At 43.5% G+C, this 27,808-nt stretch overlaps 1 protein-coding gene across 1 annotated transcript; it reads right to left on the bottom strand.

Moving 5' to 3' along the window:
• Nucleotides 1–587: 587 nt before the first annotated feature.
• Nucleotides 588–20,723, bottom strand: LOC311102102 (inositol-trisphosphate 3-kinase B-like). The gene is made up of 7 exons (XM_084143330.1): nt 19,526–20,723; nt 5,123–5,222; nt 4,691–4,904; nt 4,230–4,434; nt 3,901–4,002; nt 3,699–3,770; nt 588–3,081 (listed from the first exon to the last, which is right to left on the bottom strand). The coding sequence occupies exons 1-7, from the start codon at nt 20,717–20,719 to the stop codon at nt 2,872–2,874; spliced, it is 2,097 nt and encodes a 698-aa protein (XP_083999456.1). The 5' UTR covers nt 20,720–20,723; the 3' UTR covers nt 588–2,871.
• Nucleotides 20,724–27,808: the final 7,085 nt, after the last annotated feature.

Raw genomic sequence — 27,808 nt, 5'->3', positions numbered from 1 at the left:
TGTTTCATATGAGGCGACAGTACATAATGTCACCTTTTATTTGAGGGTATTTTCATAAATATCTGTTTTACCATTTAGAAATGAAAGCGCTTTATGTATCTAGTCCCCCCAATGTGAAGAAGTCATAAGTATTTGGACAAAGTCACTTAGTGTATTAAAGTTGTCAAAAGTTTAGTATTTGGTCCCATATACCTAGCACGCAATGACTACATCAAGCTTGTGACTCTACACACTCGTTGGATGCATTTACAGTTTGTTTCACTCACCTTTTGGCTACTATAATACACGGAGTGAATTTGTCCAAGTGCGTATTACTTCTTGAAATGGGGGGACTAGATACTTAGTGCTTTCATTTCCAAATGGTAAAACATATGTGTGAAAATACCATCAAATAAAGCTGACATTCTGTACTGTCGCCTAATATGAAACAGTATCTCAAAAAAAAAATGCTGGATTATAGAGCCACATTTTTAAAATGTAGCTTCACTGTCCAAATACATACGTAGGGGAGTGTAAAAACCCTTTCCATCAATAGGATTCATACTTCCAATATGTTTGGTGTTGAAGAATGAGGAGACGAGGGGTTTCAGATTAGAAAGACTTGAGCTCTTAGTTCCAGTTTATTACAATCAATGGTATTCTAGACAAAGAGAGCAAGGACCAGTCTCAATCCTCAGAACATTTGTATTTGTGTCCCCCAGCATCTTGCAATGCACTGTTTCCTGAAGTACAGCAGAGGAAAGGCTTATCCAAACTATAAAATATCTTAGACCTCTCCAACCTCCTACCCTAATACACAGTCCAGCTCTCAGCCACACACAAACAACCCAAACGGTCTGAAAGCTTGTAACTGTCAGGTTAAGATAAAGAGGATACATGGTACGTAAGATATATAATACTTTGTAAACAATACATTGTTCCAGAATATATACTTCCAGAATGTGTGCTTTTATGGTGTGGATTATTTGAGAGATGTCAACAGTAGAAACAGAATTCCAGTTCCATGATGTCAATGCTGACAGTCACATACCAGTCATACACAGAGCCCCTCTATTTTCTAGATAGAGAAATCTGCTCACACCACAAATACACAAACAGTGTTGTCTGACTCTGTTGAAGAATATGGAGGAAGACATGGATGGGAATGTTGGCTGACAGTTCTATAAATCCAGTGACACAAGACCTGACACCGTTCAGAAAAGGTGTCAAATATGGTCATCAGCAGAAACACATCAAATTGACCTCTGTCATTATGGGTGAGTTTTTGTTTTTATATTTATATCTCAACTTACAGAGGAATGGTAGTGTTAAACCATCATTACCTTGAAAGAAAAAGTGTACCAAACAATGACAGATGCAGAATCCTCCTTCAATTAGAAAAAAAAAATGTCACCACAATGTCGTCTTTGATATCAATGATTCAATATTAAATCAGATACACATTTCCCAGTTTATATAAAAGTCTGACGTATAGATGAACGTCTCATTATAACAAACAGTAGCGCATTCATTGCAGGTGACTTGTTCAACTAGTCATTTCAGTTGTCAGGCCAATCGTTACCCTTCCCAGAAAAATTGAGTATCATTGAACCGAACTGAAGGCATAATGGTCACGATTATGCAGATGAGTCAACTGCCATTCACCAAAAAATTGTTTGCTTATAAGAACCTGGGACACCAGAGTGAATTCATATTCAGAGACACAGAGGCAGGGCTAGCTTTGATCAATGGCTTTTGTGAGGAACCCATTTGTGCAACACAGTCTAGTTAGCCATGACCACCAAGTCATGTGAAAGTAAAGAAGAAAAAACATTCATCCCATCTATTAGTTCAGTGGTTCCCAACCCTTTTCGGTTACTGTACCACCAACTGAATTTTGCTCTGCCCGGAGTACACCTGAAGTACCCCATCATGTGCATTTTACCAGTAGGCCTATGGTCTCATGAATATTCTCAAGTACCCCCTGTGGATAGACCAAGTACCCCCAGGGGTCCTAGTACCCCTGGTTAGGAACTACTGTTAGTTTATCTGCTGGGTCAATGCTGCCAATCAGACACCACGCGGGTCAGACAGAGCCAAATCAACAACAGCCTCCAGTTTTCACCATGTGTCAATCCAATTTACAAATAATATAATGTTACAAACATCAGTTCATACCTTGGGTCAACTCTCCAGCAAACTTTAAAAAATAAATAACATTCAAATAAAAAAAAATCTACCTCCAATCCCACAATCTAGGCACAGAAAAATTACAAAGAGTAAAGAGGCTATTTGTGAAGGCAAACAAATAAAATAAAACTGTATTTACATTAAAAGGCTAAGCACCAGGTAAAGTTTAAAATATACATGTTTTCCAGTGTTTCTAGTATTGACATGTATATAAAATCGTTTTAAAAGCATAAAGTCAAGTGGTCCATAGTGAAAATAAAATGTTCTCCATTGCTCCTCTAAGGTCACTTGAGGAGGATATATCCCATTGGAAAAGTTCACTACATTATCATCATACTTGTGATAATATGAAGGAAGAGTAGTGTGCGTGTGTCTGTGTCTGCGCGCGGCAGTGATAGTTGACGTCATAGCTCTTATAATGAGAGAAGTTGATGACGGTGGACACACCACTGGTTGTGTGGACAGGTTTCCTCACTCTGGCTAGTGTCCACCATGCTCCGTGTGCTCCCTCGCTCTCTTTCACGGTCATCATCCTATCCTTTCCCTCCATCTCTCCAGTCTCACATCTAGTTTGGGTAATGACCAGTATCATCTGTTCGCCCCCACCTACATTCTCCGCTCTGACTAGGATGAGTGTTCTCTCCATCCTCTTTCTCTCTCTTCCAGGCCATCCCTTTGTTCTCTCACACACAGCCCTCTCTCTCAGGGGCTGGGGGGGAGCATGGTACTGAGGATGTCTATGAGGTTGTCCAGACCCCACAGGTAGCCATCCTCGTGGTTGCCCTCCATCCAGGGGGTCCGGTGGTCCAGGGTGAGGGGGGCAGGCACAGGCACCGTCTTCCCAAAGTCTATCATCCACACACAGGCCTGCCCCGACGCATCATGCACAAACAGCAGGGAGCTGCCCACCACCTGGGAGAAAAGAGGACAGTTGAGTTCAGTATGTCAGTGTGAGTGTTTGTTTGTGATTTAAAGCTGCACTACGCAGAAATCGCTCTGCCATTTCTGGCTGCTAAAATTCTAATAGTTCGCCTAATTTCAGTTTATGTGACAAAACAAGCATGTATAGTGCACAGATTCATTGTACCATCTAAACCACTTTGAAATATATTTCCCATAACCAAAAATATTGTATTTTAAGCTGTTTGAAGCTGGTGTACAAAACTGAAAGTAAAATATGCAAAAATGAAACTTAAGAACGGGAAGCATAGAAATAGTGCACATAGAACAGATCTACTGCTTCTTAGACTTGCTTTCAATGAGGATGACAGATCTATAACTAACATCTCTATGTGAATTTGGTCAGGTAGCCCAAAAAGTTACATATTGCGGCTTTAATAAGGAATTTGAATCATGTTCATATCAATCACATTGAATCATAACCCAGCAAACAGGTTTGTTGAGGGAAAGTACTCATACCGAACGTTACTGTAAATATTGTCTTAATTTACCACCAGTAAGTAAAGCAGAGTACTATGGGTATAGATAAGTAGGAAGCAGTATAGGGTGTGAGTGAGTGAGTGTGTTACCTCATGTGTTCTGAAGAACTGTGATTTCTCCAGCACGGATCGCAGCTCCTTCAGACGTTGCAGGTAGAGTTTCTACCAGAGAGAGCAGAAGGGGAGACAAACAGTCAAACAGACGGTCAATCTGAAGGGACTGAGTAGGTCCCCCTAGAACTCAAGTTCCCTTATGTGCCACCCGACTAAATGTCCCTCTAGAAACACGTACCAGGATTTGAATGTTCCCATCCACAAAATCTCTCAGGGCCTGCATGACCTGCTCCGTGTGTTTGGTCTTCTTAAAGTTGGTGTTACATGTCCCATCCGCTCTCTGCACAGCACAAATAACAAACAACAGTATTTAGTCTAATTATTGATGCAGTGAAAATCATTTTTTTAAAATGAAGTAAGCTTTATGTGACATATTTTTGAGTTTGGACAGATCACACACATTTCCTTGTCTTATTATTGTGACCAGGAACAAGTTATTGGGCACCTACATTTGAAACACTAAAAATTATATTTTGATGCCCAGTTGAACCCAGTGTGCCCCCTGACCTTGATGCCCTCGATGCGGAAGCCAAGGGTGGCAGTGGAGCTGAGGGTCTCTCTCCACTGCATGTATCTGGGCTTCAGGATGCCTTGTTGGGCCCTCTCCTGATCCGTAGGGGCCCCGGGGTCCACGGCCACCATCTTTTCATACATGTCCCTGCGGAGCCGCGGACGCTCCCTGGCCTTCAGTAGCTCCTCCTCCAGGTAAGTCCTGATAGGACAGGGAAGACAGATAATGAACTGGCCCACTAACCCTAACAGCTGAGTTATCTAACACTAGTGATCTCCTCTCCAGCATTGGTCCTGGAGAGCCTCAGGGCGTGCAGGAATTCGTTTTGCTCTGATGAAGGTCGACTGACATTTTGCCTCCAGCGCCTTCCACTAATCGGTTTTGGGTGTGTGGTAGATTCTACCTATACTTTTCCAGCTCAGTACTAAAACACCTAACTCTTCCCCTGGTCTCTCACCTGCTGCCCATCTTGCAATCCATGATGGAGGGAGAGTCAAAGTCAGCCAGGAGGTCGTCCATTAGGTTGTAGTCCTGTTCGTCCCGCTGCACCACGCCGTAGTAGCCAGGGACGTAGGGCCGCAGAGTTTCCCCCATCAGCTTCGACAGGCACAGCTGCTCACACTCACAGTAGCGCTTCAACAAACGCCCATACTCCCCCGCATGGAAGTTACCTACGAGAGAGGAGGGAGGGAGGGGGGAAAGTGAGTGACAGAGGAAAAGAAAGTGAGAAATACTGAGCGAGAGAGCGCGAGTACAGAGAGAGGGTGTGAAAGAAAGAAAGAGGCCAGCAGGGAGAGAAAGAGAGGGAGGGAGAGCGAGCGAGAGAAACAGAGAGAGGGAGAAAGAGAGGGAGAGAGAAACAGAGAGAGTGAAAGGGAGTGGTGTATACCTGCGTGCCCAGCGAGCTGCACCCAGGGATAGCGCTTCTTAAAGGACACGATGAAGGGAGACCAGTGCACCATAGTCTTCAGCTTCTGCCACGGCTTGGTCTGGATGGAGAGAAGCAACAAAATGGGTTACACACCACCAGTCGGCTAAACTAGTGGTTTACACATGGTTGTCCCGACTCATTCCTACTTGGCCACAGCAGAAAACTGGATAGAAATGTTGTCTCGCTTATCAGTGGGTCATAAGACCATTTGAGAGGTTGGTAAAAATGGTGTGAAAACCAATGATCTAAAGACACACAGACATTTATGCAGACTCGACAGGAGGCAGAGCGTGAGAGGTCCTAGCCCGTTTGAGCCAAGGCCAGGTACACAACGTTTCTCACAGCCCTCATTCGCAAAACATTGACCAGAACCATCACACTGGTGCCACAACAACAGAAAACACGCCCCTGGCCTACACAGGAACACTGTGTGAGTGTGTGGGTTTGCTGTGAGTCTGCTTGAGTATCTGTGAAGGTGTGTATGTGCAGTGAATGTGTATGTAGAGTTGGTTTATCTTTATTGGAAAAATACAGCAAGGTCACTATGCAAGGGGCTTTGACGCAAGCAAGCAGAGAGGAGAACACAGTATCGATCACACACGTCACTGACTAGGAAATGATAATGTACGTGTGTGGGAAATCACAGGAGGGAGAAAGAGAGCGAACGAGAGCGATAGGGACAGAGAGAGACAGATGGAGAGACAGAAGGAGAGCGTAAAAGGTAGACAAAACGTTTGAGAAAGAGACAACAATAGAAAGAAGAGGGAGGCAGAGGTCCTCATCAAAGGTCATTCAGTGGAAGGACAGGGTATCATAAGCCAGTCTTCTATGATCATTTACAATCCTCAGACCACGAAAGAATGCATGCCCCACTACACTACAGCCAAGTACAACCAACCAACCCCAGCCAAATGTTTGTCTGTCTGTCTGACTCCACACTCACACATTCTTTCTACTGGACTGCTGTAATTTTGTGTTGAATACAGAGCGAGGAAAGAGTAGTGATAAAAAGACTATTCAGAAAGTATCTCAGAGTAGGAGTGCTGATCTAGGATATGTCCATATAAATCTTATTCATTATTATCTAAAAGGCAAACTGATCCTAAATCAACACTCCTATTCTGAGACGCTTTGTGGATACGGGCCCTGAAGTTGTACTGAATACATGGTAAAGAACAGACACAGAGCAGGCATGTAAGCCTAATAGTCCCGTGGCTGGTCAATGCCAACAGAGACTTCCGAGCTCTAAAGCTCTTTACCAGCTTAACCCAAACATAACCCTTACCTCAGAGCAGATGACACATTCACACTCACAATTTTCAACCTCTCCTCTCCCATTCTGTAATCCCCACATGTTTTAAGATGACCACAATCATCCCTGTTCCTAAGAACTCTAAGGCTTCATGCCACAATGATTACCGCCCTGTAGCACTCACTTCTGTAATCATGAAATGCTTTGAGAGGCTGGTTATGGCACACATTAACTCCACCAACCCAGCCACCCTAGACTCACTCAATTTGCATACCGCCCCAACAGATCCATAGATGACGCAATCTCAATTGCTCTCCACACTGCTCTCACCAACCTAGATAAGAGGAATACCTATGTGAGAATGGTGTTCATTGACTGCAGCTCAGCGTTCAACACCATTATCCCCTCCAAGCTCGTCACCAAGCTTAGGACTCTGGGTCTGAACACCTCCCTTTGCAACTGGATCCTGGACTTCCTGACGGGCCGAAACCAGGTGGTGAGGGTAGGCAGCATCACCTCCCCCACGCTGACCCTCAACACAGGGTTCCCCACAGGGGTGTGTTCTTTCTTTAGTGTCTTTTTTTTAGGGTGTAGATCAGCTTTAATATTGCAGATAGATTGTAACTTCCATCAATGTAATTGTCTGCATCACTTCCAATCCCCCATATGTTTTTTTTTCTTGCAAATATATATGTGTATATACAGTTGAAGTCAGAAGTTTACATACACTTAGGTTGGAGTCATTAAAACTTGTTTTTCAACCACTCCACAAATTTCTTGTTAACAAACTATAGTTTTGGCAAGTTGGTTAGGACATCTACTTTGTGCATGACACAAGTAATTTGTCCAACAATTGTTTACAGACAGATTATTTCACTTATAATTCACTGTATCACAATTCCAGTGGGTCAGAAGTTTACATACACTAAGTTGACTGTGCCTTTAAACAGGCTTTAGAAGCTTCTGATAGGCTAATTGACATCATTTGAGTCAATTGGAGGTGTACCTGTGGATGTATTTCAAGGCCTACCTTCATACTCAGTGCCTCTTTGCTTGACATCATGGGAAAATGAAAATAAATCAGCCAAGACCTCAGAAAAAAAATTGTAGACCTCCACAAGTCTGGTTCATCCTTGGGAGCAATTTCCAAATGCCTGAAAGTACCACGTTCATCTGTACAAACAATAGTACGCAAGTATAAACACCATGGGACCACGCAGCCGTCATACCGCTCAGGAAGGAGACGCGTTCTGTCACCTAGAGATGAACGTACTTTAGTGCAAAAAGTGCAAATCAATCCCAGAACAACAGCAAAGGACCTTGTGAAGATGCTGGAGGAAACAGGAACAAATGTATCTATATCCACAGTAAAACGAGTCCTATATAAATCGATATAACCTGAAAGGCCGCGCAGCAAGAAAGAAGCCACTGCTCCAAAACCACCATAAAAAAGCCAGACTATGGTTTGCAACTGCATATGGGGACAAAGATTGTACTTTTTGGAGAAATGTCCTCTGGTCTGATGAAACAAAAATAGAACTGTTTGGCCATAATGACCATCGTTATGTTTGGAGGGAAAAAGGGGGATGCTTGCAAGCCGAAGAACACCATCCCAACCGTGAAGCACAGGGGTGGCAGCATCATGCTGTGGGGGTGCTTTGCTACAGGAGGGACTGGTGCACTTCACAAAATAGATTAACATTTACATTTTAGTCATTTAGCAGACGCTCTTATCCAGAGTGCATACATTTTCATATTGATGGATGGCATCAATTATGTGGATATATTGAAGCAACATCTCAAGACATCAGTCAGGAAGTTAAAGCTTGGTCGCAAATGGGTCTTCCAAATGGACAATGACCCCAAGCATACTTCCAAAGTTGTGGCAAAATGGCTTAAGGACAACAAAGTCAAGGTATTGGAGTGGCCATCACAAAGCCCTGACCTCAATCCTATAAAAAAAGTTGTGGGCAGAACTGAAAAACGTGTGCGAGCAAGGAGGCCTACAAACCTGACTCAGTTACACCAGCTCTGTCAGGAGGAATGGGCCAGAATTCACCCAACTTATTGTGGGAAGCTTTTGGAAGGCTTTTGGAAGTTTGACCCAAATTAAGCAATTTAAAAGGCAATGCTACCAAATACTAATTGAGTGTATGTAAACTTCTGACCCACTGGGAATGTGATGAAATAAATAAATGCTGAAATAAATCACTCTACTATTATTCTGACATTTCACATTCTTAAAATAAAGTGGTGATCCTAACTGACCTAAAACAGGGAATTTTTACTAGGATTAAAATGTCAGGTATTGTGAAAAACTGAGGTTAAATGTATTTGGCTAAGGTGTATGTAAACTTCCGACTTCAACTGTATATACATACAGTAAGATTGAACCTCTCTCCTTGAAGTTCTTGATGATCCGATAAATGGTTGATGTAGGTGCAATCTTACTAGCAGCAATATCATTGCCTGTGAAACCCTTTTTGTGCAAAGCAATGATGACGGCACGTGTTTCCTTGCAGGTAACCATGGTTAACAGAGGAAGAACAATGATTTCAAGCACCACCCTCCTTTTAAAGCTTCCAGTCTGTTATTCTAACTCAATCAGCATGACAGAGTGATCTCCAGCCTTGTCCTCGTCAACACTCTCACCTGTGTTAACGAGAGAATCACTGACATGATGTCAGCTGGTCCTTTTGTGGCAGGGCTGAAATGCAGTGGAAATGTTTTTTTTGGGGATTAAATTCATTTTCATGGCGAAGAGGGACTTTGCAATTAATTGCAATTCATCTGATCACTCTTCATAACATTCTGGAGTATATGCAAATTGCCATCATAAAAACTGAGGCAACCAACTTTCTATGGCTTGTTTTAGAAATAGTGATATTTGGGAGATTATTTCCTTTTCAAATAACTGAAAGTGAGAGGTTGTAATCTGAATAAATGGAAAAAGGCCATTCTTGAACATTGGGTGTGTTCTTAGTCCCTTCCTGTTCTCCCTGTTCACCCACGACTCCAACACCATTATCAAGTTTGCTGACATCACGACAGTGGTAGGCCTGATCACCGGCGACGATGAGTCAGCCTACAGGGAGGAGGTCAGTGACCTGGCAGTGTGGTGCCGGAGCAACAACCTCTACCTCAACGTTAGCAAGACCAAGGAGCTGATCGTGGACTACAGGAAACAGGGGGGGGGGGGGGGGGAGCATGCCCCCATCCACATCGACATGGCGGCAGTGGAGCAAGTAGACAGCTTCAAGTTCCTTGGTGTCCAAAATCACTAAAGACTTCAAAATGGTCCAAACATACACGCATAGGAGGTTGAAAAGGTTTGGCATGGGCCCTCAAATCCTGAAAAGGTTCTACAGCTGTACCATTGAGAGCATATTGACTGGCTGCTTCACTGCTTGAAATGGCAATAGCACCGCCCTCGATCGCATGGCGCTACAGAGGGTTGTGCGGACAGCCCAGTACATAACTGGGGCCAAGCTCCCTGCCATCCAGGACCTCTATATCAGGCGGTGTGAAAAGAAGGCCCGGCAAATCGGCAAAGAACCCAACCACCCAAGCCATAGACTATTTTCTCTGCAGCAGCATGGCAAGAGGTACCGGTGCATCAAGTCTGACATCAACAGGCTCTTGAACAGCTTCTACCCCCAAGCATCTTTATTGACCTTTTTTTTCAGAATTTGCACTGTCTATGCACACTCACAGGGCCCTACACACTTACACACACTGTCACTCCAACACACACACACAAACACTCACTCCATCATTTGCTCACTCGCACATAATATACACATACATTTATACTGACTCTACACAACCGCACACCCACTCACATACAAACTGCTGCTACTCTATTTATCTTACATCCTGTTGCCTAGTCACCTTACGCCAATACATATCTACCTCCATCACTCCAGTATCCCTGCACATGTAAATATGGTATCGGAACTGACCTTTTAAATATTTCCTGTATATTAGTTGCTTACTTACTTACTTACTTACTTACTTTATTGTGTATTTCATATTTCTTATTCTTATTTCTTGTGTTTTTGTTTTAATAATACATTGTTATTAGTTATAGCATTGTTTTGAGTTTGCAAGAAAGGCATTTCACTGTACTTGTGCATTTGACATTAAAACTTGAAACTTGCAGACATGCCAGATTGAAAACATTGCAAAATGAAGACAAAGCCCCTTCCTTTCGAGACAGAAGGAAAAGTGCAAAGAGGCAGAGGTAAATGTGACAGGTGAGCGATGAGCTAACTCCAAGGTAGCACAGCACTAATCTGCAGGGGGCTTTCAGCTAAATCAATCACTTTGTCTATCATTCTCGCTCTCTGTCCCTCTCTGAGCTGAGCATTGGGTGATGGGTGTCACTCAAGGGGGTCTGGAGAGGAATGGGTAAGCAAAGCAGAGCTATACCCCTTCTAAACGGCTACCGTCTCCTCTTTCACTCCTCTCTCATCCACTCGTTTATCTCCCACTCACTCGCTCTCCAGCAGTTCAGCCCAGACAGCTTAATGAATGGCCAGGGGGAGGTCAGACGTAACTCAATCCCCTCTATTAGATTTCACCCCCTCCTCCCATCTCCACCTCCATTATTACCTGACCTGAATGACCCTGGAGAGGAGAATGATGATACGGAGTCTCTCACTTGATCTTCTTTCTCCTTCCCTCACTCTTGCCCAAACTTTGCCCTTACTTCTTCTTTTCGTAATCCCCATACTTTTCCCTTCCTCACAGTATCACTCCCTCTCTCCTGCCTTCACTCATTGCTTCCCGCTGTCATCCTTATCCCCCTCTATATTCCTCCCTCTCCTCCACTATTAACAGCAGGGCTCTGTCCCTTTGCCCCCTCCCTCCCCCTTTCCTTCCCTTCATCCTACACTACACTCTTGGAATGCTGGGAATGTGTCTGGCCCCTGTCAATGATAGCAGCCATGAAACACACACACGTCAGCAGTGACATTCTGGACGTCAATGCGGTCTGCAAGAGGAACACAAAAGCTCTGTTCATGAGGTCAAAAACTAACAGTTGTGAAACTCTGACCTACTGAGCTACAGCCCTGATGTCTATTCAGACAGCAACCATCATCATAAATCCCCCTGGCTTACCACCGCCTTAGCCCAGATAGAAACATCAACTCAGAGCACCTTATTAACACCCACGACATGATTACAGCTTTTCATAATAAAGACAGATCCTAGGTGTCACAAACCTGGTCAAATAAAGATACAATCAGATCTTGTGTTGGACCTAATGTCCCCAATACACACCTGACCCAGCCTACAGACCCGTCCATATTGGCTAATGCAAAAGCAGATATATTTCTCTCTGTAGAAGGATTATCTACAGTGAGGGAAAAAAGTATTTGATCCCCTGCTGATTTTGTATGTTTGCCCACTGACAAAGAAATGATCAGTCTATAATTTTAATGGTAGGTTTATTTGAACAGTGAGAGACAGAATAACAACAAAAAAATGTTATAAATTGATTTGCATTTTAATGAGGGAAATAAGTATTTGACCCCCTCTCAATCAGAAAGATTTCTGGCTCCCAGGTGTCTTTTATACAGGTAACGAGCTGAGATTAGGAGCACACTCTTAAAGGGAGTGCTTCTAATCTCAGTTTGTTACCTGTATAAAAGACACCTGCCCACAGAAGCAATCAATCAGATTCCAAAGTCTCCACCATGGCCAAGACCAAAGAGCTCTCCAAGGATGTCAGGGACAAGATTGTAGACCTACGCAAGGCTGGAATGGGCTACAAGACCATCGCCAAGCAGCTTGGTGAGAAGGTGACAACAGTTGGTGCGATTATTCGCAAATGGAAGAAACACAAAATCACTGTCAATCTCCCTCGGCCTGGGGCTCCATGCAAGATCTCACCTCGTGGAGTTGCAATGATTATGAGAACGGTGAGGAATCAGCCCAGAACTACACGGGAGGACCTTGTCAATGATCTCAAGGCAGCTGGGACCATAATCACCAAGAAAACAATTGGTAACACACTACGCCGTGAAGGACTGAAATCCTGCAGCGCCCGCAAGGTCCCCCTGCTCAAGAAAGCACATATACAGGGCCGTCTGAAGTTTGCCAATGAACATCTGAATGATTCAGAGGAGAACTGGGTGAAAGTGTTGTGGTCAGATGAGACCAAAATGGAGCTCTTTGGCATCACCTCAACTCACCATATTTGGAGGAGGAGGAATGCTGCCTATGACCCCAAGAACACCATCCCCACCGTCAAACATGGAGGTGGAAACATTATGCTTTGGGGGTGTTTTTCTGCTAAGTGGACAGGACAACTTCACCGCATCAAAGGGACGATGGACGGGGCCATGTACCATCAAATCTTGGGTGAGAACCTCCTTCCCTCAGCCAGGGCATTGAAAATGGGTCGTGGATGTGTATTCCAGCATGACAATGACCCAAAACACACGGCCAAGGCAACAAAGGAGTGGCTCAAGAAGAAGCACATTAAGGTCCTGGAGTAGTCTAGCCAGTCTCCAGACCTTAATCCCATAGAAAATCTGTGGAGGGAGCTGAAGGTTCGAGTTGCCAAACGTCAGCCTCGAAACCTTAATGACTTGGAGAAGATCTGCAAAGAGGAGTGGGACAAAATCCCTCCTGAGATGTGTGCAAACCTGGTGGCCAACTCCAAGAAACGTCTGACCTCTGTGATTGCCAACAAGGGTTTTGCCACCAAGTACTAAGTCATGTTTTGCAGAGGGGTCAAATACTTATTTCCCTCATTAAAATGCAAATCAATTTATAACATTTTTGACATGCGTTTTTCTGGATTTTGTTGTTGTTATTCTGTCTCTCACTGTTCAAATAAACCTACCATTAAAATTATAGACTGATCATGTCTTTGTCAGTGGGCAAACGTACAAAATCAGCAGGGGATCAAATACTTTTTTCCCCTCACTGTAACTCACCTGTCCAGACCTGCCTCAACTAGAGAGGACAGGGTATGTAGCAGCACCTACACACATACCTGTGTGGATCAGCACAGAGAGAGGAGAGACTGTTTACCTGCCCACCTCATATCTAATCCTAGAGAGAAAGACAGCCTTATATACTGGATGTACACAAGGGGTGCATTCAGCAGGATGCAACATTTTGGAATGTTCAGATATAAATATGCTATGTAGAACAAACATGCCTCTCTGACAAGTAGAATAAGGAATCACGTCGGCTCTATTCGTGGCATTTTTATTTGCAAAGTTTGACAATGTGGTCCTGACTACATCCATGCCCACAAGGACAAGGACATTCTTCACCTGTCCACACCTAAGTATATTATATCTATGACTATAGAAGACCAGTGTCATCTGACCTAGCTATACTATACTTAAGCAATAAGGCCGGGGGGGGGGGGGGGGGTATATGGCCAATATACCACGGCTAAGGGCTGTTCAGCCGACTCAACGCGGAGTGCCTGGATACAGCACTTAGCCGGGGTATGTTGGCCATATATCACAAACCCAGAGGTGCCTTATTGCTGTTATATTGCTATTTTGTCATACCTGTGGTATACGGTCTGATATACCACGGCTTTCAGCCAATCAGCATTCAGGGCTCAAACCACCCAGTTTATAATGTACTGTATCTAAGCCTGCCCTCACCTGTTGACATCCATCTCCATCTCAGCTCTTCCCAACAGTATATCTAATCTAGTATGTCTAATCTGTTTGTCTCGGTCTCGGTCTCATCTCTTGGCAGACGGAGCAGTAGTGTAGCAGCAGACCGACACAGACACAGAGAGGAGGTGAGAGCGTAGCCAGTCCCACACACTCCGCACCATCAGCACAGGGTCTCCAAACGTGACCTCCACGTGCATCCGGCGCTCCATCAGACTGTCCCTCAGTTAGCCTAGCGGGGTTAGCATTTAGCCTTGCCCCTCTCTGTATGTCACTCTGTTAGCCTAGCATGAGCATTTAGCCCTACCATTTAGCTACAGCCCGTCGATCTGTCCCTCAGTTAGCCCTGCAGCATTAGCAATCAGCCAATGTAATTGCCTGGCTTTGTTAACTTGTGTTTTCTGGTGAACATCCCCTCTTGTATGAGGTTACACTATAATCCCTCTCCCACTGAGCCCTCCCTCTCCCTCTCTCTCTCTCTCTCTCTCTCTCTCTCTGCTTTCTCTTTAACACCAACTCATCATCTCTGTCCTCTCAGCAGCATTTTGTCACTCCTCTCTTACTGTACCACCGTCTCCCTACCTGATATTCTATCTCCCTGGTGTTCTCTTCTCCCTCCCTCCCCATCTCGTGCTCGCTCTTTAACTCGTCACTCTCCCTCCTCTCACTAATATGTCACTTCCCTCTCCCCAGGTTTATTATGACCTCTGCCTCCCACTGTCAATTTTCCCTCTCCAAGTTTCTTTCCCCTCTCTCACACCAACTGTCTTTCGATTTCAGAGTCCTCCACTCTTCCTCTCACAATCTGCTTATAGTAGTCTCTCCCCCTCTCTAATCCCTCCAGCAGCCTGTCCTGAGCCTGTGTCCTCAGAAAGCCAGAGTCCCCAGTGACAAACATGACTGTAATACCCAGAGAGAAATGGCCTCTTTACTCTACACTACTTTGACGACACATACTAGTCCCAGGTAATATACTTCTATAGTGTAAAGAGGGATCTCGATTCAAAATCTCTCTACGAGAGATGTCTCCTACAATAGCTCTGGAGATAGTGTGGGAGACATCTACCCCACATACCCCTGAGTAGTGTAAAGAGAATGGCTCTTCCCAACCACATGTTCCTGCAAGAAGGACCTTAATACCAGCAGACAGCATTTTTGCTCTGTTAGCTAAATTGAAATATCCACACATGTTTTACTAATGTAAATCCAGAGACAGACAGACAGAAAAGAGAGAGAAAGAGAGAGAGCAATAGTGGGGCAAAGGCACAAGTGTGTGAGTATGATGCTAAATACATCTACCTAACGTAGCCAATTCTGTTTTGTGGGAGTCATCATGCTGGAGCCAAAGTGAATTACTAGATTAGATATTCAGAGGAGGAAAATAACATTTCTAAATACCACTAAGCACAGTTTTGCTCTCTCTCTCGTTTGTATTGATTCTATGGAACCCAGGACTCCTTGGAAAACAGTGGCAATTGTTACTGAGTGGACTATCCTGACTAAATAAAGAAAAATTGAAATCCACTAGAGTACTCCCCAATAGCTCCTTCTAAACCCTTCCTCCGCTGTCCTGTTTCTCTTTGTCCCTCTGAGAAATTCCTCAAACATACAGTATGTAAGCCCAGAGAGAAAGAGAGACAGAGAGTGAGAGCGAGAGTCAAACACAGGTATGTAGCTGTTATGAATAGCTTTTGATTTATAAAGGGGGTACTCCCTGTTTTAGTGCTCACAACACCAGTGGGTCCCTGCTGTAGTCTTGAAAGACGTCCAACAATTTATTTTACTTTTACTGTTGAAAAGCGATATCCCACGTATAAATACAGTAAAGTACACACACTAAAGGGTCAAAAAAATGTTGCGCAAAATCGTTTTTTTTTTTTGACAACTGCAAACTTCAAGGAGTAGGCCATTCAAGAAGTTGGTCTGATCGGAATCTGTGATGCCAGATTGATGGCCTTCCCCCTTGCTTGAGGAACAACAGAGAACAAATGAGGAAGAAAAAAACCACACACACACACTTGTGCTATGTCATTACTTACCTGGACCACCTACTGAGATGTGCCTTCTGTTAAGTAAATCTTGGGATATCGCTTTTCAACAGGAAAAGTTCAAAAATCGCTGGAGGACGTCTTACTTTTAGGTGTGATGCTGCTCCTCTGTAGCTCAATTGGTAGAGCATGGCGCTTGTAACGCCATGGTAGTGGGTTCGATCCCCGGGACCACCCATACGTAAAAATGTATGCACACATGACTGTAAGTCGCTTTGGATAAAAGCGTCTGCTAAATGGCATATTATTATTATTATTATTATTTTTCAGGCCTGGTTTACATGTAAACCAAATCCCCTCCCTTCTGCTCTCTTTGGCATTAGCAGCACAGCTCAACCACAACCCAGTTAACATAAAAAACAGAAGGCTGATACAAATGTGTGTTTTAATGCTTTTGTGAACACTTACAAGTATGGGTGAGTGTTTGTATGTGTATGCAGGTTTGAGTGCGGCAACTTTGCGATTGTGAGTTGCATAATGTGAGTTTGTGTTCGAGTTGGTTCTTGTGTGTGCACATGGAGTATGTGCTGTATGCACTGTATGAGCCTGTATGTGTTGTGGGGTATATTGTAGAGTGTATGTGCATGTGTGTGTGTAGGGATAGTACTTTATCACTACTCCTCCACTTATCTATATTTTCCTCTGCGTTCTGTTCCACTGCCTGTGTATCAGGGGAAAACCTTATGCCGTGCTGCAAGGCTAAACAGGGGGGGGGGAGATAGTGTCAGAGAAATGAAGGGATGATGCAGACAGAAAGAGAGACTATGAAAATATGTTAAAAGTCATTTGAAAAATGTAAGCCGTTACATTCAAAATACAGACCAGAGAGAGAGAGGGAGGGAGAGAAAATGAAAAAAAAATAGAAACTGCACCATATTTGGCAATGAGGTCGCCTAGCAACGCAACTGCCTTCAGCCCAATTTTCCATGACACACTGAGCTGTGAATGCAAGATGGCAGAGTGTGTAGTGTGTGATTGCGTGCCTTAAACTCTGAATATGCATAGTGTGAGCAGGCAAGTATCTACTATGTACGTCATTGAGCAAAGTGTAACAACTGGTTTGGCCACACTTTGAAAGCATATGGTAAGCCAATAACAACCAAGGCCCTAATATTACCACAACACTCCCCTCAGTGCTACCGTATCACACCAGCTAGATCCAAAATGGATGCCCAGTACAGTCACTCACTCCTTGGTATTTCACTATGTTCCAGATATTCAATCATAACAGTAGCGTGGGATCTATAACATGGGAACTGCTGACATACCCCCTTTCATCCAGACTACATTCATACATTAACAAGGATGACACATACACAGATATGGAAATATCTGGACCCACAGAAGATAAAGAAAGAGAGAGCAAGACAAGAGATAAAGCAAATGTCTGAGGAAAAGAGAGAGCAAGACAAAGTAGGATGAACGTGAGCAAGGGAGAGAGCTATGGCTAAGTGCTGAATTCAGGATGTTTGGGTACATTTTCTTAAGTCTCACTCTCTCCACACATTGACTCACACACACAGCATAGAAACCCACTGGAGCACAGACACAATGTGAGAGTGAGTTTACACATCAATGTCACCTAAATAGATCAGTCATTATGTATTATTTGGAAGACCATCTCCATCTCAGAGACTAGACATGAAGAAATTAGGACTGAACAGATGTTCTCCTGAAGTAGTTTCTCTCATGAAACAAAGACACATTGATTACAACATTGACTCTGCACTCAGAGAGAGACAGAAAGTAACAGGGAGAGAGAGAAAGTATGTGTGTGTTGGTGATATGTAACATGTAGAAATTCTAGTATTTCCACACAGTCTCTCTCAGTGGTGACTTCAAGGATTCACACCATTCCTGTTCAGGAAGAGAGCTTGCCTGCGTTTCAATTGGTCCATTTCCAGGAAAGACATCCTGTTTTTGAGCTCATGTCATTCCAAGCATTTCTGGTCAGGGCGCATCAAAGGCCTCTGACTGGGGAGGGAAACATCATCATTTACCACTGTAAAAGGTTAGAGCTGGATCATACATTGGACAAAACAAGAACAACTTGGGTTTCAGCAAATGACCCCATGTTTATCAAGCCAAGCTCATTAGTGACAATCATAGCTAACGGTCATAGTGGTTGGGGTCATGGGTAAAGAGTCACTCAGGAGTCAAAGGTTCACCGATCACCAATAAAGGCCCTATTTATTGGCTTAGGTGTATTATGTAAGAGACACCAAAAGTTCACCTAGCCCTCTGATAGGCCAGCTGAGTTCCATCATATTGTTTACACCCAACTGATCAAATAAAATTGTATTTGCCACATGCGCCGAATACAACAGGTGTAGTAGACCTTACAGTGAAATGCTTACTTACAAGCCCTTAACCAACAATGCAGTGTTTAAGAAAAGAAAGAACAAAAAAAAGTGTTAAGTCAAAAATAGATAAGTAAAAAATAAAAAATAGCAAATAATTAAAGAGCAGCAGTAAAATAAAATAACAGTAGGGAGGCTATATACAGGGGGTACCGGTACAGAGTCAATGTGCGGGGACACCAGTTAGATTCTTTCTGATCTATGGGTAAATACAATTGCACTCCAAACTCCTTCAGGCTAAAACGACATATGCGTCAAGGGTGAAATATTTGACCCTTGACACAGCCATTAACCTAATATTCACCACACACCCTGTGGTAGGAGCACAGGGGCTTGGCGGCTTAGTGTATGTGACGTGAGTGAGATACAGAGACGTTTTCTAGGAGTAGATCTGACACAAACACTGACATCGAGAATTGTTAATTCCTCAGTCTCCAAGTTGTGTTTTTGAGTGTGTGTGTGTGTGCTATTGACATGGAGTCTGTAAGTAAACAACAATGGGGTTGTGGTACTGGAACATGCATTATCAGTGAATGTCTGCTCTGCGCATTATGGTATCATTTCAATCATAGTGCATCTCTTCTGCATAAATGAAAAAATATTTTGCCTTATATCAATAGCATGAGAGCATAGAGTAAGCTACAACTGTACCGTGGAAGTGTGTGTGTACAGAAAGTAGTCTAATAAAAAGCATGAGCTGGCATACACCCAGATACATTATTTTGTGTAGAGGTGCAGACTAATGGCGAATATACTGCAAGCTATACAAATAAATAAAGAGAATTTACCCAATAAATTACTGGGAGTTTATATAGAGAGTATGCAACACTATTTGTGTACAGAAAGTAAATAGGCCTATGTGTGTTTAAGTATGAGCCCATCTATGGCACTTCTAGTCAACATTTAGGACCGATTATAGCCAAGGAGTTTAACATAATACTACTGTGTGTTTTTGTATGCAACTTCATACAGAAGAAAAACACTCTAGTCAGCAGACCTCCACCACATTTTACGCACAGTAAAAAATAAAAGTATGGCACACTTACCCCCATGCCTTCGTCGGGGCTGCCCAGCGTGTTGCATATGACTGGGGACAGGCTGGACTCGATGTCGCTGCCGGTGAAGTCATCCTCCGACTCCTCAAAGGACGAGGCGGAGGACAAGCAGCCGGCGGAGGACGAGTTGGAGAGCTTTCGGCGAAAGCGCATTAGCGCAGGGGAGCCTCCGCAGCCACTGTCCGAGCAGGGAGATTCATCATCGGCGTGTGGGTCCAGCGATGATCCACCGACTCCGAGTCCCATGGTCCTTGGATCTAGTGTTTCCTTGGCCCAACTGGGGCTTGGATCTCTGGTTATAATAAGCTTTGGGATAGTACCGGGGAAACTTTGGCTACCTAGTGAACTTTGGACCTGTTTTGGAGAGTTGGTCGAGGGGTCCTCCTGGTTCCCCGACTCAACGGGACAACTGTTTTGGTCATTTTTCCTGTCAGCTTCGGGGTCACAAGAAGCACTGAGAAAGTTAGATTTGGTCATTTCTACCTCTGTGTGGGGTATATCATACCCTATCGGTTCTGACACGCCACTTGTCAGAGGTTCGTCCAAACGCAAGGTCAGTGATGCCAGAGCCTCTCTTAAATTCTCCTCGCCAGATGTGCGCCAATGGACTGAACCATCCCTTGCTACAGCCCCCGATACTGCCCTGACCTCAGAGGCAACCCCACCCTGTTTATCAAATCCGAATGGCTTGTTTTCCATGGCCCTAGCCGGGGCATTCCGGACATGCTCCTCTCCCGTTGTTTCTGGGCCGCTGCGCTGCGTAACTGCGCAGGCGGTTCTGTCGAATCCTCTGGCCCGTGTATCCAAGCCCGTCGCATCGAAGGACGAGTCGGCCGCTCCCTTGTTCACAGCGTCACCATCGAGAGCCTGAATCTTTTCATAATGAATTCCAGATGGGTATTCGGCGACCGGGGTGGTGTGGTCCACTACCTTCGACTCTATCTGGCCTCTCAACAACTTCCCTTGCCCGTGACAACGAAGGGTTTCCGAATTTCCAGATCCGATTACCAGCCGTACCTCTGGCAACTGCTTCGTTTTTATTAGATTCCTGTAAAACCGGTCACCCCTTCGCTCCTCACTGGTAAATCTGCGGATAGGGAGTCGTTTGGCTGTTTCAGTTGGTTTCCATTTCGCTTTGCCTGGAGCGGTGGTGGAGCACGAGAGACCAGAGCGCGTTTGACCCATTCTGTACACTGTAGTAGTAGCGCACAAGTCACACCTTCCAAGATGTTTCCAATTTGAAACAAAGTAACACGTGAGTCACGTGCTCCACTCATTCTTGCCAATGATGAATGACAACTAGAGGAACATGTTTGAATGTTCCATATCTGCAAGAAAAAATATGAAAACAGTTTTAGAACATTTTGCAAAAACACTTCATATAGGCTAGTGTAATGCTTTCCATTTGGTCTTGTCTATGTCATACTGCAATAAACAACTTCAAACAACGTCATAAGGTACACCATTTAGCTTTCATTAAAGAGATAAGAGTGAAATGTATGCGTCTGGGTGGAGGGAGAACACAAATCAATTTGGTTGTAAAACAGGAACGCTTTTATGTATTTGATTGTGCCTTTTGAGGCCAATAACATTGCTTTGCTCATGTTTCTTGCCTCGAGATTGTTGCCTCAAGTCTGTTTTGTTTGGCTTGAGATTGATGGTTTAGGCCAGAGCACAGAGCCCTACGCTACGAATCAGGGTTGAAGAGTTAAAGCCAATTTATGCTTGATCCGAAAATGTGGTCGCAGGATTCGCATGGAGGGTGTGATGCAATTGCGGAGACTCCAGAGGCATGTAGAGGCCAAATCAAGCTCCATCCAGCATCGGTGTGTGCCTCTCAAATTGTGTAGCTGTATAGCTCCACAATGACATAATTGGTTGACGATAAGTGGGTGCGTGAGTTCTTGTATAAACACAAACTCACTTCCTTGACAATTTCCTTCACAACAGCTCTGCTCTGGGAGTAAAAAGTATGTTTGCTCTGACTTCTGTGGAAGCCACATTGCAGTAAATGCTGTACTGCCACCACAGATGGTATGGATGATTTTCTAGTACATATGTTGTAGAATGAAACACCTATATGCCTTAAATGCTTATGGATTAAGAACCAATTAAAGGGTTAAAACAGAGCAGAGACATTTCTTTAGTGCAAACGCTGTGCTTCTGATAACTCCCTGCAGCTGATCTGGGTATGTCAATGACATGTGATGGAGATAAAACTTCTCGTGGTAGCTGTGTGGAGATTGGAGTAACAATGGAACTGGTGTTATCACATGTTTGTGCTTATGACCTGACACATAGCCACATGCACATAATCTCAAAGGCCAGGGAGGATGGCTGTTGGTAAATGCTTAAATATATGTGGTTGAGAATGGGTTACGGATGACATGTTTAAACCATGTTTAATGAAAGGATTAATGTGTAATGAAAGGATAAGGGTAAAACAGAATGAACATGATTGATACTTTGTACTCCAGATGCATGTCTGGATAGTGAATATAGTCAATACAGAGTGTGATTGTTCTTTAACGTATGTATGTATATAATTTTTTGAGTCACGCCACTAATAAGAGACAGAAGCCTCACTTAGAGAAATGCACGTAGCCTTGTGAGTAGCCAACATGTGACACTGAAAGATGTTATTCATTTACATAGAGAGGAGTAACTATGTACAGTGGGGGGAAAAAAGTATTTAGTCAGCCACCAATTGTGCAAGTTCTCCCACTTAAAAAGATGAGAGGCCTGTAATTTTCATCATAGGTACACGTCAACTATGACAGACAAAATGAGAAAAGAAAATCCAGAAAATCACATTGTAGGATTTTTTATGAATTTATTTACAAATTATGGTGGAAAATAAGTATTTGGTCAATAACAAACGTTTCTCAATACTTTGTTATATACCCTTTGTTGGCAATGACACAGGTCAAACGTTTGCTGTAAGTCTTCACAAGGTTTTCACACACTGTTTCTGGTATTTTGGCCCATTCCTCCATGCAGATCTCCTCTAGAGCAGTGATGTTTTGGGGCTGTCGCTGGGCAACACAGACTTTCAACTCCCTCCAAAGATTTTCTATGGGGTTGAGATCTGGAGACTGGCTAGGCCACTCCAGGACCTTGAAATGCTTCTTACGAAGCCACTCCTTCGTTGCCCGGGCGGTGTGTTTGGGATCATTGTCATGCTGAAAGACCCAGCCACGTTTCATCTTCAATGCCCTTGCTGATGGAAGGAGGTTTTCACTCAAAATCTCACGATACATGGCCCCATTCATTCTTTCCTTTACACGGATCAGTCGTCCTGGTCCCTTTGCAGAAAAACAGCCCCAAAGCATGATGTTTCCACCCCCATGCTTCACAGTAGGTATGGTGTTCTTTGGATGCAACTCAGCATTCTTTGTCCTCCAAACACGACGAGTTGAGTTTTTACCAAAAAGTTCTATTTTTGGTTTCATCTGACCATATGACATTCTCCCAATCCTCTTCTGGATCATCCAAATGCACTCTAACAATCTTCAGACGGGCCTGGACATGTACTGGCTTAAGCAGGGGGACACGTCTGGCACTGCAGGATTTGAGTCCCTGGCGGCGTAGTGTGTTACTGATGGTAGGCTTTGTTACTTTGGTCCCAGCTCTCTGCAGGTCATTCACTAGGTCCCCCCGTGTGGTTCTGTGATTTTTGCTCACCGTTCTTGTGATCATTTTGACCCCACGGGGTGAGATCTTGCGTGGAGCCCCAGATCGAGGGAGATTATCAGTGGTCTTGAATGTCTTCCATTTCCTAATAATTGCTCCCACAGTTGATTTCTTCAAACCAAGCTGCTTACCTATTGCAGATTCAGTCTTCCCAGCCTGGTGCAGGTCTACAATTTTGTTTCTGGTGTCCTTTGACAGCTCTTTGGTCTTGGCCATAGTGGAGTTTGGAGTGTGACTGTTTGAGGTTGTGGACAGGTGTCTTTTATACTGATAACAAGTTCAAACAGGTGCCATTAATACAGGTAACGAGTGGAGGACAGAGGAGCCTCTTAAAGAAGAAGTTACAGGTCTGTGAGAGCCAGAAATCTTGCTTGTTTGTAGGTGACCAAATACTTATTTTCCACCATAATTTGCAAATAAATTTATTAAAAATCCTACAATGTGATTTTCTGGATATTTTTTTCTCAATTTGTCTGTCATAGTTGACGTGTACCTATGATGAAAATTACAGGCCTCTCATCTTTTTAAGTGGGAGAACTTGCACAATAAGTGACTGACTAAATACTTTTTTCCCCCACTGTATGTTGAATAAGCTTGACTATGCATTTGTGTCTGTATAAAAGGAGAGTCATGGCAAGCAGCTACTCCATGGACCAGCTCGGCTTTCGTTGCTTCGTGTAATAAAAGTCTATCTTGATTCAACAAAAACTCTGGAAGAACTTTTGATTGTTAACAAGTATAGTGATAATTATCCACGACAATGGCAGATTGACCATGCAAAACCTTTAACTGAGATAACTTTGGTCAATTCTTGAGTTCAACTCGGGATAACCAGTACCACGAAAGTGGCTCACCTTTTAGCCAGGCACATTTCTATGGCAACGAATCCTTCAGAACTAACCTGCTCCAGGGCAGGCTAACTCGATTTATCCTGAATGAAGAGTCTGAGCCACAAGTTGAGGACCAATGAAATCAGATTCCCTCCCTCTCGCAAAGATTGCGTCATCATTCCCTTCATTTGAGGAAGATGACTGATTCAATATTTTATTAATCAAATGTTTTTTTGTGTGTAAAACCTTTTTTTAAATGTTAAAATACCTATCACATTACACATTTAAATATGACAATGCATTTGAACCTTCACACACAGTAGAACTTCTGTATGGAAATTCAATTATTTTATTGATAGGAGTGGGGGGAAAAGGTGCTCTTGCACTGATAAGCACACCAAAGTACACCGAAGACGGCATTAACTATTAGTAATAAAATAAAGACTGCACTTCTAAAAGCCTATTTCACACCATTGCTAAATTTACCTAAACTTGTCTTTCATTTAGATTTCGGCACAAATTAAAATGTGGCACTGGGCACTGGATTGATGTTTCAGCATTGTTTCAGCACGCGAAGTTACAAGCCTGCTAGAGTAAGCGCCAGGTGGATGAGCAATATCCTCCACTATAGGACAGATGAAGCGTGAGCTGGAATGTGAAGCTAATTTAAGCTGGCTAACTTTAGAAAACCCTGAGTAGATCTAGCTTGCTTCATAGTATACCACTCTGGTCTAGGCCTTCCTAAAGCAGAGAGGAAGAGGCGAAGTGAGAGGGTTTACTCCTCCCAAAATCTGTCCACATTAAGCAGATCATTCATTATAATAATATGCCATTTAGCAGACGCTTTTATCCAAAGCGACTTACAGTCATGTGTGCATACATTTTAACGTATGGGTGGTCCCGGGGATCAAACCCACTACCCTGGCGTTACAAGCGCCATGCTCTACCAATTGAGCTACAGAGGACCACATTATGAGGCAAGTGAGGAGTTTTTGTATGGGGGGCAATGAGAGTGTCGAATGCAGTCAAGATATAAAAATATATTGCTATTTTGATACCTAAGGCTTATTTGATCTAGTAGAAGTTTCGTAATGCTTAGGTTGTTACGAGTGTACTGATATAAGTGTGATGTGTGTGACACATATCCCGGCAACTTTGAGCAAAAACACTTTGTATCGGCGTTGTCCCTGTTGAAATGTTAAACGATCTATGCATCTCACTCTCCATTGAATACAGGCGGTTGACATTAACACTCCTCATCGAATATTTAAAAAAGTTTTAAAATAAGGAGATGTATCCACCAATCTAAAGAGAGGAATAGGCGGGATCTTGACAGGCCGCCGTTCCGCTCTGTGGACAACGGATCCCATTGTTAGGACGGTGACACAAGCATCTCGTCATTATATCTACACTGAACAAAAATATGAACGCAACAATTTCAAAGATTTTACTGAGTTACAGTTCATAGAAGGAAATCAGTCAACTGAAATAAATTCATTAGGCCCTAATCTACGGACAGATAGATTATCTGTATTCCCACAAGAGTGGGAATACAGATATGCATATGTTGGTCACAGATACCTTATACCTTGGATCAGAAAATCAGTCAGTATCTGGTGTGACCACCATTTGCCTCATGCAGCATGACACATCTCCTTCGCATAGAGTTGATCAGGCTGTTGATTGTGGCCTGTGGAATGTTGTTCCATTCCTCTTCAATGGCTGTGCGAAGTTGCTGGATATTGGCGGGAACTGGAACACGTTGTTGTACACGTCAATCCAGAGCATCCCAAACATGCTCAATGGGTGACATGTCTGGTGAGTATGCAGGCCATGAAAGAACTGGGACATTGTCAGCTTCCAGGAATTGTGTACAGATCCTTGCGACATGGGGCTGTGCATTATCATGCTGAAACATGAGGTGATGGTGGTGGATGAATGGCATGACAATGGGCCTCAGGATCTCGTCACAGTATCTCTGTGCATTAAAATTGCCATCAATAAAATGCAATTGTGTTTGTTGTCCGTAGTTTATGCCTGCCCATACCGCCACCATGGAGCACTCTGTTCACAACGTTGACATCAGCAAACCGCTCGCCCACTTGACGCCATACAAGCTGTCTGCCATCTGCCTGGTACTGTTGAAACCGGGATTCATCTGTGAAGAGCACATTTCTTCAGCGTACCAGTGGCCATCGAAGGTGAGGATTTGTCCACTGAAGTCGGTTACGACGCCGAACTGCAGTCAGGTCAAGACCCTGGTGAGGACAACGAGCACACAAATGAGATTCCCTGAGACGGTTTCTGACAGTTGGTGCAGAAATTATTCGGTTGTGCAAAGCCACAGTTTCATCAGCTGTCCGGGTGATTTTTTAAGTTTTATAACCACTTTCCTGCAATTCTACACATTTTGCAATAGGTTGGAGGTAAATGTTTGCCGTTTTTAATATGATAACTGATGATCAATGGGCCCCACCCCAGTCGGTAATTCGACCATGCTTACTACAAGTTTAGATAGCTGGCCGCTAGACTACCTTACCAATCTAAAAAGATTTAGATGACATGGGCTAATTAAGTGACTGCTGATCCACAACCGAATTTTGAAATTGCACCTTGTGTATTCTATTACTCTAACTCTCAACAGTAAGTTGAGACCCCGACTGAGTCCCCCCGCCCCTCCCCAAAAAGTGTTTATTTTAATTTGTTATTGTTCTGCGGGCCTACAAAGGGGGGGCCGTGGGCCACCAGTTGCCCATCCCTGCCCTACAGAATAGAGAGAATCTAGGACATTGGAAATGAGTCAGTTCCGTTTCTAGTTTGTGACTCTGAATTTGACCTTGTAACACTGATGTGTCTTAATCACCAAGAAAAATGAGCATAACAGAAAAAGGCAGGACAAATGTAATTTAGTCTTTCACCACACATTGTAATGGGGAAATGTTATATGACTAAAGTTCATGTTTAGTTTAACACAATGTTTAGCATATTTTGAGTTTCTGTAATACACAATTTCCAGTGTTCTGTTTGTGATACTCAAGGTGCGGATTGATGGTCACTAGACTTGATGCTAAATGTTATGGATTATTCTCATATCTGTTGATAGTGATTGACGCCAGACTGGAGGTCCAAGGACCAAGGACACACTGATTATTCACTGTTGCATTGATTACATTTTGTGAACACTGTGATTCTGTAGCAGCGGACAAAGTCACCGCCTTTTTGATGACTTCCTACAAGCCTCTTGGGCTGGTGTTTGACATATGGATCAACTGTGTGTTGCAATGTGACCTGCTGTACCGGTACCCCCTGTATATAGCCTCATTATTGTTATTGTATTACTTTTTATATTAAATTTTTTACTTTAGTTTATTTAGTAAACATTTTCTTAACTCTATTTTCTTAAAACTGCATTGTTGGTTAAGGGCTTGTAAGTAAGCATTTCGGCGCATGTGAGAAATAAAATTGTATTTTATTTGATAAGGATGATGACAACACTGTGCTGCGTTGACACACACTCACGGATAGGGATGTTAGGTGAAATACAATGTCCTTTTAGGGAAACTGGTCATTGCTGCGTATGGAGGAAATTGCAGAGATTAACACACATCACTGATGGTGAGATACATTTAGCAACCAAGCAGACGCCACAGAATAACCCAGTATGGGGGGATGAACTAGCACACGTTTGTCCGCCTTGCCAATGTTCGTCACTGTTGAGCTTGGCAAAGCGGATTTGTTGAAATGCAAATTT

The sequence above is a fragment of the Coregonus lavaretus genome (genome assembly GCF_964263955.1).
Source record: "Coregonus lavaretus genome assembly, chromosome: 26".
NCBI classification, from domain to species: domain Eukaryota; kingdom Metazoa; phylum Chordata; class Actinopteri; order Salmoniformes; family Salmonidae; genus Coregonus; species Coregonus lavaretus.
This window is presented reverse-complemented; position numbering and strand designations above follow the sequence as displayed.

Coding starts and splice junctions, on each gene's coding strand:
- LOC311102102 (XM_084143330.1), bottom strand. CDS start 20,719: ATGGGTCAAACGCGCTCTGGTCTCTCGTGCTCCACCACCGCTCCAGGC. Junction 4,905..5,122: donor GCAGCTCGCTGGGCACGCAG/GTATACACCACT, acceptor CCTCTCTCGTAG/GTAACTTCCATGCGGGGGAG. Junction 3,771..3,900: donor ATGGGAACATTCAAATCCTG/GTACGTGTTTCT, acceptor TCTCTCTGGTAG/AAACTCTACCTGCAACGTCT.